Genomic DNA, 15,022 nt, shown 5'->3' on the forward strand with positions numbered 1-15,022 from the left:
TACACTCAGAGGACTGTTGTGAATTAAACGAGTAATTTCATGGAAAGTACTCAAATCATGGACTGCCTTTGTAGTTGCTCCGGAAGTGTCTGTTTTTGATCCTTCCCAGTTGTTGCTGGGGGTAAGCTCCATACCTGCTTTATGGCAAGCTCAGTCGTGAAGAGGCAGGCAGCTTCCAGTCTTGAGAGAACAACACAGCCCCTGTCTCTATCAAGACAGCTGGGCAAAGGAGAAAGTGGTCAGTGTGCTGTGAACCTTGAGAAAGGAACAGAAAGGCAGCAGGGATCAAAGGAATGAGGTATTGTTCCAGAGGAAGTGGCAGTTTCAAATAAAAACACCACCAGCAAATCCTCCCTGCTGCTTACTCTGTGCCAGGCCTCTTTGTAGGTAGTTTGCACATATTAGTAGCTTTTCTCCTCCTAGTAACTTTATCAGGTAGACACCATCAATATTACCTCTATTTTATAGATGAGGAAACTGAAGCAGAGAGGTTAGAAAATTTGCCCAGATCATGCAGTCCATGCACAGCACTGAGCAGGGTTGAGAAACCTCAGTGGTTCACATTCTTGATTCACAATTTTGCCAAAGCCATGCATTGCTCATATTAGGATATACTTAATATTTAAATTAATTCATTATTTTACAGAATGAATGAAGTCTTATCTCACTGTAGTATAATAGGCAGAAAACCAGTATGAATTAAAAAGTAAATACCATGAAAATAAGTGATATTATTAAATTTTCTCTAGATTCAGTTGTCTGCTGAAAACTTCAAATTCAAGGCTTATTGTGTTAAAAGAGGGGATTAACAAATATAGAGAGGAATTAAAATTATATTAGCACCAAACTCAGACTTTCTTATTGGTGTAAACAGGACTGAAAGAGAAGTAAAAAGGGGGTAACTCTCTCAACATGTGACAGGAAATGATTATGGGATCTATCCCTGCACCCCTGCATCCCCTAAAATTTCACTTGGGTAGTGGTGTTGATTAAGACCACAGACTCAGGAGACAAACTTGCTTCACTGTTTCCTGGCAATTCAGTTGTGAACAAAGGATCTCTCTGAGACTTACCTCATCAGTAAAATGTTCCCTCATTAGTAAAACGTTGGTAACAATAGCAGCTACTTTGCAGGAGCCTGATTACAAATGAAAGAATGCTGGAAAACAAAATCCAATATACAGTAGATGCTTAATAAATGTGTGTGTGTGTATGTAACAGGGATAAAACACAGAGGGCTTAACCACTGAGCCAACTCCCCAGCCTTTTTATATTTTTATATTTAGGTTTTTAATTTGTACTTTTATATTTATTTATTTAGGTCTTGCTGAGTTAGGGTCTAGCTAAGTTGCTGAGGCTGGTTTTGAACTAGTGACCCAACTGCCTCAGCTTCTCCAGCCACTGGCATGCGCCACAGTTCCTGGCTAGGTCATTATTTTTAATCTTTGCACACAGGTCCCTAGCCTTTTGTTGTTTGGTTAAGACGATAAAAAAAATCATTACAGAAAATACATAGAGGTTACAATATATTCTAGGTGATATTTTATATATATATATATATATATATATATATATATATATATATATATATATAGTTTTATTTTTTCCTTTTTGGGAAGAGTTATCCTCATTTAAACTATAGTAATTTGTTCTTATGCCCAGGTCGCCCCAGATGAAATTTTTGCCCTAACTGATCACAAACACGCCCACAGGACGTTTCTCCGGACCTTAGTTTTATTTTGTCTTCTTATTTTAAGCAGCGACGGGAACGCAGACCACCAGGCAAACGTACTGATTGACAGCTGGCGTTAAGCCCCGCCTCCTGGCCGCTCCACCCTCAGCGTGGGCTTGTGGCCCGCTCTCGACGCAGCGCTTCGTCCCGCCCCTCAGGACTCTGCTTCGCCCGGCGTGCTGACGTCACAGATCCGTCGCCTCTTGCGCCTGCGTCGCGGGCGGAAGGTCGTCCCTGTGACCGGCTCGGCGGTTCTATCATTTGTCGCCATGTTGTCGGTCGCCGCCCGCTCAGGCCCGTTTGCACCGGTCCTGTCGGCCACGTCCCGCGGGGTGGCGGGTGCGCTGCGGCCTCTGGTGCAGGCCGCAGTGCCCGCCACCCCGGAGCCGCCTGTGCTGGACGTGAAGCGACCCTTCCTGTGCCGGGAGTCGCTGAGTGGCCAGGCCGTGGGCCGGCCTTTGGTCGCCTGCGTGGGCCTCAATGGTGAGCCGGGTTGAAGGGTCTCTCCTTTCTCGCTCCCTCCGGCCCTAGTCCCGGGGAGCAGCCGAGGAGGGCGGGGGCGTGTAGAAATGTAGAGCGGAGGAGTCCCATTCGGGAGGATCGGGTTTCCGAGTAGGGGCGACCTTGGGCAGGACAGGACGCTGCACCTCTCCGGGCCTCCATTGTCCTCGCGTGGGCACGCAGCTAAGGTGGGCGGTCTTAAGTGATGCTGCAGCCCTATGTGGGAGTCCTTCCCTTGACTCGAATCTGGGCCCTCTTGGGCAGACTAATCTTTAACTTGTTGGTTAAGTTCCCAACTCCGGCGTCCTCCTACTTCCAACAAAGTCTGACAGAGGATATTGTTGCTTACAGGTAGTTTGACCTTGGGCAAATTTCTAAATGTTTTCTTCTCCTATGAAATGGATTCATGCTTCTACCAATTTCATTAGGGATGTCGTGAGGCATACATAATCTGTAGAAAGCTGTTGGACATTAAATAAATGTTAAAAAAAATTAAGAACTTTATTCCTTCAGTGTCTTTCCTCATCAACAACACGCCTTATTAATCCCCCCCTCCAAAAAAAACCCACCTCAATTTAAATAACACAGCTCCAAGATCAGTTTCAGTATGAGTACCAGCAATCTTTTTCAGGCACTTGTCTAAAGGTTTTCACAACATAATTTAATCCTCAAGAAGAAAAATTTGAGGTTGATGGTATTCCCGTTTTACAGATGAGAAAACAGACTACAGGAAGTAAAATGACCTGCACGAGGATGGACATTGTGCATGAGATAGAGCAAGACTGATTGTGTTAGCCATAAGCTCTTTCCAGGATTGTTTTTGGTATCCTCTGTCAACAGATCTCAGTTTAGTCTTCTGTTCCCTGTCTTTCATTTAACTAATGCCCTGTATTGGAGATTGTGAAATGGCACCATTTAGGCAGTACGACTGCAAGCTGATTGCTTAGTATTAAAAAACTGGGAAAACTCTTGATATTTCTTGAAGTACTATAGGGTGGCAACACTGGATTCTATAGTTTCTACACAGGTAAAGTCTAGTGTGCTGTGTATTGGCTGCTCCCATAATTGTCCACTCCAGTTCTCACTAGGCTTGCTTGTTCTATTGTGTTACTTGCTTGGTCCCATTGACAGTTGAGTTAGTGGTCTTTGTGCTACACGATAATCAAGTTGCCCCAAGGGGAAACTTAGTCTGCATTATTCACTCTATTCTTTTTACTTTTTAATTTTCTTTCTTGAGAGGAGGTCTCACTATGTTTGCCCAGGCCCAGCTAACTTTTTGGTTAAGTGATTCCCCATCTTTTAAGTCTCCCAAGTAGCACTGCTTCTCTATATTTCTAATGATCCTTCCACTCACTATTCCTTATGTGCAGGTCTTACCCATCCTTTCAATCACAATTTTGGATCAGGTCAATAAAATTTTATATTTGCTCATTCCTTTATGTCTTTATAGCATATAACATTTCCCATTCTGTATTGTATTCATTGGTTATTCCTCTGACCTTGAACTTAAAGGAATAGAGTGTCTACATTTTTCTTTTCTACAGTCTGAGATTTCGTAAAGTTGACGCAAAGTATTTGTGAGTGAATGTTGAGGAGCACTAGTGGTTTTGGAGAAACTGTCCAGGGTAGGAATGAAGTACCCTGGCCCATTCCAAGTTTATTTTTGTTCTTATACATTACCTCGTGTACCTGTTTTTAATGTAGAGATATGAACTTGGTTCCTTTATCTTTTAGGTATGAAACATTCTTTACTGTCCTTGGCTTTGCCAGTTGAAAGTAATTCATGCTTGATTCCAAATTGCTAGTCTGTACTGTCAGGTTAGCAATAGGTAAAATACTACATGGCTGTAAGTCACTTTGGTTCCGCGAAGTCATAGGTATGAATCTCAAGTTGTTGGAGGTGATAAACAAGAAGAGAAAACTTCAATAGCAAAGGTGAAAAGCATCTTTGTCAAATGGCTAAAGAGTTTCTTCTAGAATTTTTTTTTAAACTAGGCAAAAAAATGTAGAACCATAAGAAAAAAAAAATCTCTTCTATCATCATGCCTTCAGCTTGTAGCTTAAGTTCACCTTAAAGTGTTGTATTTAGATAGTTTCTAGAAAGACAGTGACAGTATGGGAGGAATTGATCAGGAGCAGATCTTTGAATTGGGGAGGAAGTTTACTCCAGGGTAGCATCTCTTGCATATCAGAGGTCACTTTAAAACTAAAACTTAAAAAATATTTATTAAAATGCCTTTGATTTTTTTCTGTTTCTAGGTGATATTTCCATAAATATCTGATCTTGTTTTAGGTTAGAACTAATTGCAACATCTTTGCTTCTCAAAGTCAGACATTATACAACCCTTGTAAATTAGTGAGAGAATGATTTTGGCAACCTGGCAGTTTAATTTCCTAGAGTTCTTGACCATGTAACCCAATAAAGTACTTGCTAGGTAGAGAGAGGTAGACAACTGAATTTCTTTTGCCATCAAGTCTTTGAGAATGACAGTCATTCTGTGTAGTGTTCTTAGACATTACCTTGTATACTCTTTAAAAGATACTGTGGATACTGTTTTTAATGTAGAGGTATGACCTTGGTTTCTTTATCTTAGATATGAAACATTCTTTACTGTCCCAGGTTTTGCCAGGGAAAAACAATTCATACTTGATTCCAAATTGCCAGTCTGTACTGTCAGGTTAGCAGTAGGTAAAATAGTACATTGTAAGTCACTTTGATGCCACGAAGTCATAAATATGAATCTCAGGTAGTCACCATCTATGTCCTGATCCCCACAAAAAAAATGGGCTAGTCAGAAAAGTATACATAGTGATTTTGATAGGTTTCATTATTTATGAATATTTGTGTCTTCTATAAAGTTATTGATCTTGACAATCACATGAAAAACAGTTGAAATATTTTGTATTGTAATGTTTGACTGCTCAAAGAAATAGGATGAAAGCCTATGAATGAAATTGCAGTTTATTTTAATGAAATGTTTTTATAAGTACAGCTTTGAAATAACACGTTTTCTAAAAGTTAACAATTTTTAGTGCCTCTTTTTCTAAAAAGGAAACCTAATGGCAGGTTTCCTAAAACTGATATGATTTACAAAGAGATTTGCTTTCCTGAAACATTTAAAAGTGATACCAGTAAATCCATTTTTTTGTCAGATGTTTACAAATGGTATGTGAGAGAGGACATGACTTTAAAAATCTTTTTTATTATACAAATTACTTGTTCCCAAAATACTATGAAGGCAGTAATTATTTGTTTATTTACATTCATTTGACACACATGGTAGCCTACAGTAGAAGCATCTCACTAAAGGGGCCCACGGCAATAAAAAAGGGTAATGCCCTTTTACAGAAGATATAAAACTTCATTGAAGAGGGAAATATAGGAAAAATTTTCTCTTCTGTTGCTAAATGGAAATAGTTATTTTTGCAGGTTTTATTTTAAGAGCTGCCTGTTATGATAAGGATGTTCTTTTCTGCACATTAGAAACTTTACTTGAAGATAATATTAGTTTATACCCTCAAGTCTAAAATAGAAATTCATAAATTTTCTGTAACTGAAGGGATACCAGCAGAACACAGAATATATATTGTTTTGTACTTACTTTTGAAGACTAGACTTTGGCCTTAATGAGATGAGCAGATCAGTTTAACCAGGTAGGTTAGATAAGTTTTGGGGTCTTTTCTAATCCAGAGAATATGAGAAGTATTTAGTTTGGTTGTACCAAATGTCTTAGCAATTGGATTTTTGGAAACTTTGAAGTATAGCTGTTAATTGTGCTATTTAACTTTCTAAACTTAATGCTATGATATGTTAATCCTCAATGAGCCATGTTCCAACAACCTTCAAGGAGAAATTCAATTTACAAATATTATCTTGTGGTTCATACCAATATAATAGCTTGTAGTCAACTTCATTTCATTTCTGATATTTTATATGCTAGTACTGCCATTTCAACTACTCACCAGTCTCAACTGGTGAGTTTTGAGAATTTAAATTTTTGCCTATGAGTCTAAGGTCTGTTTCCTGATGTATACCCCTTTCAGTAATTAGTTACTTATCTAATTGTTTTTAACTTTCTGTTTGCCTTGTAGTACCTGCTTCTGTTCGTTATTCCCACACGGATGTCAAAGTGCCTGATTTCTCTGACTATCGTCGCTCCGAAGTGTTAGATAGCACAAAGTCTTCAAAAGAGAGCAGCGAGGCTAGAAAAGGTTTCTCCTATTTGGTGACTGCAACAGCTACTGTGGGTGTTGCATATGCCGCCAAGAATGTTGTCTCCCAGTTTGTTTCCAGCATGAGTGCTTCTGCTGATGTATTGGCCATGTCGAAAATTGAAATCAAGTTGTCCGATATTCCAGAAGGCAAGAACATGGCTTTCAAATGGAGAGGCAAACCCCTGTTTGTGCGCCACAGAACCCAGAAGGAGATTGACCAGGAAGCTGCTGTTGAAATGTCCCAGTTGCGGGACCCACAGCATGATTTGGATCGAGTAAAGAAACCTGAATGGGTTATCCTGATAGGTGTTTGTACTCATCTTGGTTGTGTACCCATTGCAAATGCAGGAGATTTTGGTGGTTATTACTGCCCTTGCCATGGGTCACACTATGATGCATCAGGCAGGATCAGGAAGGGGCCTGCGCCTCTCAACCTTGAAGTTCCCTCGTATGAGTTCACCAGTGATGATCTAGTGATTGTTGGTTAGAGACTTTGAACTAAAGTTCTAGGCTGCTTTCATTTTTCATGTCACCTTAGAAGAGTTGAGGGCAAGCCTCCTGTACTTCTAAGTTGGTTGATTTGAAATATTTAAGGATTGTTAATAATGTACTTGCAAATGTGAAGTAAATTGAATCTAATGTTGAGTACTTACAAGCATTCACTTAATAAAGCTACTGTTAAACATTGTTAAGCTCGGTCACAGACTTGAAAGGTGCAATGTCTTTGATAGCTAATTCTAATTAAAAATTACAGACTGGTGTACAAGATATTTGTGAAATCTATAATTGACTTTGTCTTTTACTTGTATAAATATTTATTTCCTCCTTTGTGTCAGGGACGCAGATTCTACAGTGCTCATTGTGAGGATGAGTTGAAACAAGCTGGTCATCTCTAGTCTTTTCCTTTTTTCACAGAATTCAGTAAGAGTGCTTCTGACTGTTTTCTCCCCTGCTGTATAATCTGTGTGGTAATTTTGAATGTAATCTATGAGAAAGAGTTCTGAGTGTTAGCAGCTCTGAGGGTTTTTCCCCCAGGTCTGGCTAGGTGGTTTTATGCCTGCGTGACAAGCCAAAAATTTTTTTTGTCCGTTGTGGCAATAAGTAATTAGAATTATTAATTTTAAGGAACAGTAAAGGAATATTATTTGAGAGAAACTTTCCAAATGATAGTATTTCTGTTATTTCTTCCATCTGGCATTATTGATGTTTATGTCACTGATGCTCTTGTATCTACCCTATCATGAGGCAGAAAGGAAGCATCTGACACTTGGTACTATCTTTGTGTGAAAATAACTGCTGGTTTTGTTTGTGTAGTTATTATATTCGAAGTGTTCATTCCAGTTGGATTTGAAGTCACTCAGCATGTGACTGAGGAAGTGGGGGTGGGTACACACAGAGCCTATCAGAATTAACATCCTATTTCTTTCTGCCTCTTACCTAAATACATGATTGGGTATAAATTGAAATTACACAAGTGCAGGAATAAGAGTGGGCTTTGCCCTTTTTAATAAGTTTATCTTGCCTTGGCTGTTTGGAGGTGGGTAAGTAATTATCAATTAGGTCTACTTTGGAATACTTGTGCACTTGTAAAATAACAAACTAGATGTTAGTTTGTTATTTTACAAAGGAGCTGTTCATCTACCGGTTCAGTCTTTGCAGCTAAGTGTTGTATCAAAAAAGAAAATACCAACATTTCTATTATTCTAGAAGTAAAGTTAGTAAGTGTGGTAGTTGGTGGGGGCACCTAAAAGTAATATTTTATATTCTAGTCTCCAGATAATGGAGAATGTTCCTGGTATTGGTGTTGTGGTGGTGACAGTAAGAATGTGAAATGTTCAGTTATTGAAGAAGACGGGTCCACCTGCTAAAATAATTGTTGCACAAGTGTTAACAGCACCCCTTTCTTATAGAGTAATACTGATACCTCAATACTACTACACCTCATTCCCTGAAGTGATATCTTGAAATAGCGCATATTTTCATTTTGAAGTGTCAAAACACTACTATGTTAGAATCTGTATGGTAATGAAAAACAAAAATAGAAAATTTTGCAGTCCCCAGATGTCGCATTACAGGTACCTCGATCTGGAATTGCTATATTTGGTCTTTAATGATATTTTGAGTTTCATGGTAAGATACTGTTAAATCCCAGTAGCATTTACTTTTGAAAGAAGGCTTTGTTCCACAAATGGTAGGATGATTGAACTCACTTCATAGTACTTTGCTAAGTGGGTAGAACAGACATGTTAGCTTTTTCACTTATTTTACAGAAAGAAAATCCTAGACACTAGTAGAAAATGACCTAAAATAGATGTCTGACCAGTTGGTATCCTGACAAGAGCTTTTATAAGCATTGCTGCTTACTGGGAATAATTCTTGGGAAAATTTTAGGACCCAAGCTATTTTAGTGCGCTTTAAAAGAATGTTACAGGAAATTTGGCCTTTTGGAAAATTTGCATTGTTAGAGATAACATCATAGTTACTTCGGTCTTTCTGAACATACCTTTGTAAAATCTTTCAATTAATCTGAGTATATAAAGGAAAGGGCGTTTTGTGTTTACTTGGTATTTATGGCTTAAGACCACAATGCTTTTGTACACTGATTTTCCTTAACTGTGGGAACATTAATTACCTGAATGTCAATATCATTCTTCATTCTCCCAGTACTGTCTCATTTCCATATTTTTGTCATTTAAATTTTATGGCTTTTTATGTATTAACCAAAAATAAAAGTCCTTATTTTCCAGAATATCCTGGGCCCACTGCATCACACCCAGAGAAACTTATTTTATTATTACCTATTTGTTAATGACTCCTCTTTTTACTTTCCTGAAGTTCATATTCATGTTCAGCCCCCTACTGAATGGCTGCCCAGTAACCTACTTGGCAGGCCAAGACCTGCTAGTCTTTTTTGCCTCCTTTCCTAGTACCTCTTCTCCCTGGGCCTAAATTAATTCTCAAGTCCTGTTAATTTTAATCTTATTATAACAGGCCCATTATCTTTTCTGTTGTGTGTAGCATTCTAATATTAGCTTTTTAAGACTGATTCCTAGTCATTAGGATACGTGTACTTTATGTATATGATCTCTTCTAATTCTCCAAAAAAATCCCATCAATGAAACGTTGCTATTCCTGTTTTATAGATGGAGAGTGAGGCCCAGGGAAATCTCTGTCTACAATTGACTGGTATATTGGTGAAGCTAAACTTAACCCACAGAATCTTGAGTTTAGAGCCTATAGGCCTGATTGCCACCTTATACTACCAGCGTTTATAATTGTCAGTTCGTGCTTGGTCTGCTATAAGATTCGAAACTGCTATTTCTTTTCTCTAATCTTGTCCCCTTACAATCTACCCTCTACAAAGCTGCCTAGAAGTACAGAGGTTTAAGAGTGGGGGATTGGTTCTAGTGTTCAGTCCTGGCTCTGCCATTCATTCCTTAGATGTGTGTCCTGACATAAATTACTTAATCCCTGCTTCTGTTCCCACATTTATAAAACAATCCCCTCATAGTAGTTTTAGGAATTAATACATTAACCATGTCAAGGCATGACATTATTAAAACAACAACATAGAGCCTCTGTCCCCAATAGGATGTATTCATTTGGTTACTTACACTACACTAAGAGCTCACTTTCCTTGTTTGTCTCCTTACCACAATGCTGAGAGTGCTGCATAGTGTGGCAAATACTCAATTATTAGGTCCTGGATGGAAAAAAGTGAATTTGTAAGTGAATCTGTTCAAAAGGGACATTTTCCAGGGACTATTTTGTAAATACCAGTTATATTTTTTAAAGTATGTACTAATTGTGTATATTATTTTTCAGAACTTTATGCTAGAGGAGAGGGTTATTTTATTATGGATTGAAATTTGGATTTTGTTTTCAGAAGGGGAAAATGAATTCAAGATCTTAAACATTATTTTACTTCAGTTATTTGTTTGCTTTATAATGAAGATTCTGCCTATGTAAGATTTCAATAGAGGCCTAAATTTTTTTTTTTTTTTGTAATACTTTATGCAACGGGCAGCATTTAATTACTTTTGTCATTTCATCTCATTTATTTTTCATCCTAAGATTTAGGAGGGGAATGTTTTAATTAGAGGAAAAAGTATTTTGGAACAGGTGAATTGATCAGCATTATCTGAAATAGGAAGGATTGAGGATTATTTTCTTTTTCAGTACTCAGCACTACTTACTGGAGGTTAAGAATGTTCTCAGCACAGTACTGACAGGAATATAAGGTTAAGATGGTTTCTAGTTCAGATACTTAAAAGGAGACCTAAATACACCACAAAGGAAAGACTATTTAAGTACTTGCTTCTGTGAATGCTTATAAAATAGATTGTTATAGATCGGAAATCTCTGGTCTGCAGCACAATATTAAAATTAATTTTGTGAAGTGCTTCCACAGTATCTGTAATAACTCTGCTATAATGATCAACATAAGACTGGTCTATCAGTGAGCTGAAAATCCCAAATTTAATAAACTGTACTTTATATTTTTTTACCATTATTATCCTAAACTTGATTTGAGTGCAAAAGCTTGCAGTCATTGGGCTTTTGAATCCTTATCTGATTAGAATATTTGTAAAGAAATGAAAACATGTAATAGGGTTTTTTATACATGTTTAAAAGTGCAAACAAAAGCTTTGTTTCTTAATTGAAGTGGGGAAAAAGGTAGTGCATTTTACACAATTGATAGGGAGGAGACAGTATTTGAAATTGCCAGTTTTCGGCAGACACAACATTTATGTGGTGCTGAGGATCGAACCCATGGCTGTGCGTATGCCAGGCGAGCGCGCTACCGCTTGAGCCACATCCCCAGCCCGAAATTGCCATTTTCTATATCTGTACATAGGTAAAATTTCAACTCAGGCCTCCCTTTGGAAGAGGGGCTTTGGTAGCTCTCCCCTCGACTCTCCTGTGCCTTCCATTTGGCTATCTGGGGAGACAGGGTGTTCTGAAGACCCCAGATGATTTTCAGTACATGAAAATTAGGGACTATTCCTTTTAGTAAAGGATTTTCTTTTAGATCTTTTGAAATGTAGTTTCCTGTGAGATAGTGGGTATTAAAGGCATATAAACTGGAAAGCAATTTACAAATACTGCAGCATTATTTAGCAGAGATTTGCCAGTGAGGCAATAAATGGTGTTTAGAATGTGATTAGGTATGCAGAAAGACAATTTAGGTGTAGGTAGGTCTCTATTCAGACATTCATGAATCATTGATTGGTTTGAATCCTGCATTCTTGTAATGCTTTTTGGTCCCTGGAAGTTCAGATTTGCACGTGTACATGGTTGATGTTAATGGAGAGCAAAGCTGAACTCATCCCCTTCCACTTAGTTTTGAAGGATTAGTTCAAGTTGACTCCAAAAGCTGGTTCTTTGAAAAGTCAGAAAATAGATTAGACTTTTGTAAGCTTGATAAGAATGATGTAAAAATGAGGAAAGAACCATTCGTCCTCACATGATGGAAGGGACTAATTAGATTAAAATCCTAATAAGAGCACAATACTATCGCAATGAAGTTGTAGATCGGGGGATACAGATGACTTTTTGGCAAAATAAAAATGTCAAAATCAGCACAAGAAGTAGAAACTTTGAATATACCAGTTAGCATAGGTTAATTATAAAAAATGTCCGTGATTAATATCTTGAGGTCTAAATGACATGTTAAAATAATAATTCCAGTGTTGTTTAAACTTTAAGCTTTTCAGATCGTCTCCAGTTTCAATGTGCATATAACTCAACTGGAGATCTTGTTAATGGTGTATATCTTAATTTTGTAGGTCTGGTTTGGGCCTTGAAATTTGCATTTCTAACCAGTTGCTTATGCTACTGGTTCAAGAATTATACTTTGAATTAGCAAAATTCTACACTATATTTTGGGATTAGGATTAGGTGGGGGATGGAAGCTCTACAATTCTTAATTCATTTTATGAATTCAGTGTAAACATAGTATTAAAACCTGACATCAAATGTTATACAAAAATGGTACAATAGTCTCATTGATTGAACAAGTGAAAATTTCTACATAAAATATTGTGAACAAAATCTTAAAAATGTAGCAAAATATTAATAAAACCTGACCAAGTAAAGTATTCCAGGGAAGCAAGTGGTTTGGTATCAACATTTTATTAAGCCAACAAGAAAAAGATATCAACAGATGAGAAAAAAAATCCCCAATATAAGTAAAATAGGAAGAAATATCCTTATTTTTTTATTTTTTATTTTTTGCTATGCAAAGTATGGCATATTTATTTTTTTAGTCATACATGACAGCAGAATGAATTTTGACATATAATACATACATGGAATGTACATACATCAATCATATTGTCAATTCTATTCTGCTGCCCTTCCTATCCTCCTTACTCCTCCCCTCCTCTCCCATCCTTTCTCTCTATCCAATCTAATGTGACACTTTTTTTTTTTTTACAACATCATATATGTATTCTGTATAATAATGAGGTTCTCCTTCCATCTTCTGTGCAACTCCCCTTCTCCCTCTTTTTCCCTCCCACCTCTCTTCCCTATTTAGTGGTAGTCTTCTTCTCATGCTCAGGAAGAAATATCTTTAAATTGTGAAATAGAACAACATCCAAAATCAGGACACTGGTATTATTTCATTTTCAAGGTTCTAGAAAATGCAGCAAGTCAAATTAAAAAAAAAAAAAAAAAAAGCTGGAGGAAAAGAAATAAGACTGTTTTTGTTGATAATGAACATTTCTAGAAAACCTGTATACCCTAATTATAAAAACACTAGTATTAACAATTTGGTAATGTGCTGAGATTCAAGATACTCAAAATCAGAGTTTTCACTACCTCAGAATTTAAGGATGAAATGGAGAGAAAAATATTATCTTTACAATATGTCCTATGGTTTGAATGTCCCCTCCAAAACTAAGTTGAAGTTCAAGTGCCATGTGATGGTGATAAGAGGTGGAAACTTTAAGGGATGATAGGGCAGTGGGGCTCTGCCCTCATGTATGGATTAATGTTGCTGTAGGAGCAATGGGTTATCACCAGAATAGGCTTCTGATAAAGCCTACTTTTTTCCTGATAAAGTTTGGCCCTTACCCTTTTGCTATCTCTCTTGCTCTCCCTGTTGCTTTCTGTCTCAAGCATGTTCATTGCCCTTCCTCCATGGTATACCTCAGCAGGAAGGCCTTCACCACATTCCAGCTTCCTGAAACATGAACCACATAAGCTATTTTATAATTTACCCAGTTTGTGGTTTTCTATTATAGTGGTGGATTGAAGAAAACACGTAAGTTGCTCTTGTGTGGAGACTTTTTCTTTTTGGTACTGGAGGTTTAACCCAGGGGTTAAATTGAACCACATCCCCAGCCCTTTTTGTATTTTATCTAGAGACAGCATCTAGCTGAGTTGCTTAGGGCCTCCCTAAATTGCTGAGGCTGGCTTTGAACTTGGGATCCTCCTGCTTTAGTCTCCCGAACTGCTGGGATTACAAGTGTGCACCACCACTATCAATAAAAACAATAAAATAAAAAGAATGGCAATCATCAATACAAATAATAATAAATGCTGTTGAGGATGTGGGGGAAAAGTATACTTACATATTGTTAGTAGGACTGCAAATTGGTACAACCACTTTGGAAAGTAGTATGGAGATTCCTCAAAAGACTAAGATTGGAACCACCATATGACCCAGCTATCCCACTCTTTGGTGTTTATCCAAAAGAACTAAAATCAGAATACTCCACTGATACATGCCTACTAATTTTTATGATATTGCAATCCAGAATAGCCAAGTTATGGAACCAGGACTGGGGCCTGTCAACAGAGGAATGGATATATAAAATGGATTATATATACACAATAGAGTTTTACTCAGCCATGAAGAAGGATGAAATGATGGCATTTGCTGGTAAATGGGTAGAACTGAAGAACATACTAAGTAAAATAAGCCAGAGTCAGAATGTCAAGAATCATTTTCTCTCATATATGGAAGCTAGAGAGAAATAGGAATTTTAAAAAGGGAATATCATGAAAACAGAAGGGGAAATAGTAGGATAAAGGGAAGGGATAAAAGCAGAGGGAGGAGGAATGGGAAAGGGAAGGAACTGTGGAATGAAATTGATCGAACTTTGTTATATGCATGTATCACAATGTCACAATGATTCCACTTTTGTGTATAATAAAAAACAATAAATAAATGGAAGGAAGACCAATAAAATCTAAGAAGGGAGAAGAGGAAGTAGTTGAGATTGAAATAGAGCAAATTTATGATAGATGCATTTATGAATATGTTAAAATGAACCCAACTATTATATATAAGTATAATGCACTAATAAAATATTTTTAAAAATTTTAAGAAGTCTCCCCAAATTAACGTACACATTTAGTAAACTTCCAAGTTGTATTGCTTTATTTTTTTTTAGAATAAAATGATCACAAAGTTTACATAAAAGAATAAATATCCAGGAATAGCCAAAAATAGTATGAAAAGATGAATAAGGATTTGCTTCAGATATGAGAAAGCTACAAAATCATTGCAGTCAAATTAATATGACAATGATGTGGGGAAAAGGCTGGAGGAACAGAACAGAC

At 37.3% G+C, this 15,022-nt stretch overlaps 1 protein-coding gene across 1 annotated transcript; it reads left to right on the forward strand.

Moving 5' to 3' along the window:
- Positions 1-1,941: 1,941 nt before the first annotated feature.
- Uqcrfs1 (ubiquinol-cytochrome c reductase, Rieske iron-sulfur polypeptide 1) lies at positions 1,942-7,216 on the forward strand. The gene is made up of 2 exons (XM_027941472.2): positions 1,942-2,215; positions 6,326-7,216. Exons 1-2 carry the CDS (start codon positions 2,002-2,004, stop codon positions 6,934-6,936), a joined length of 825 nt encoding a protein of 274 aa, XP_027797273.1. The 5' UTR covers positions 1,942-2,001; the 3' UTR covers positions 6,937-7,216.
- Positions 7,217-15,022: the final 7,806 nt, after the last annotated feature.

This window comes from Marmota flaviventris, chromosome 18, assembly GCF_047511675.1.
Source record: "Marmota flaviventris isolate mMarFla1 chromosome 18, mMarFla1.hap1, whole genome shotgun sequence".
In the NCBI taxonomy this organism is placed as follows: domain Eukaryota; kingdom Metazoa; phylum Chordata; class Mammalia; order Rodentia; family Sciuridae; genus Marmota; species Marmota flaviventris.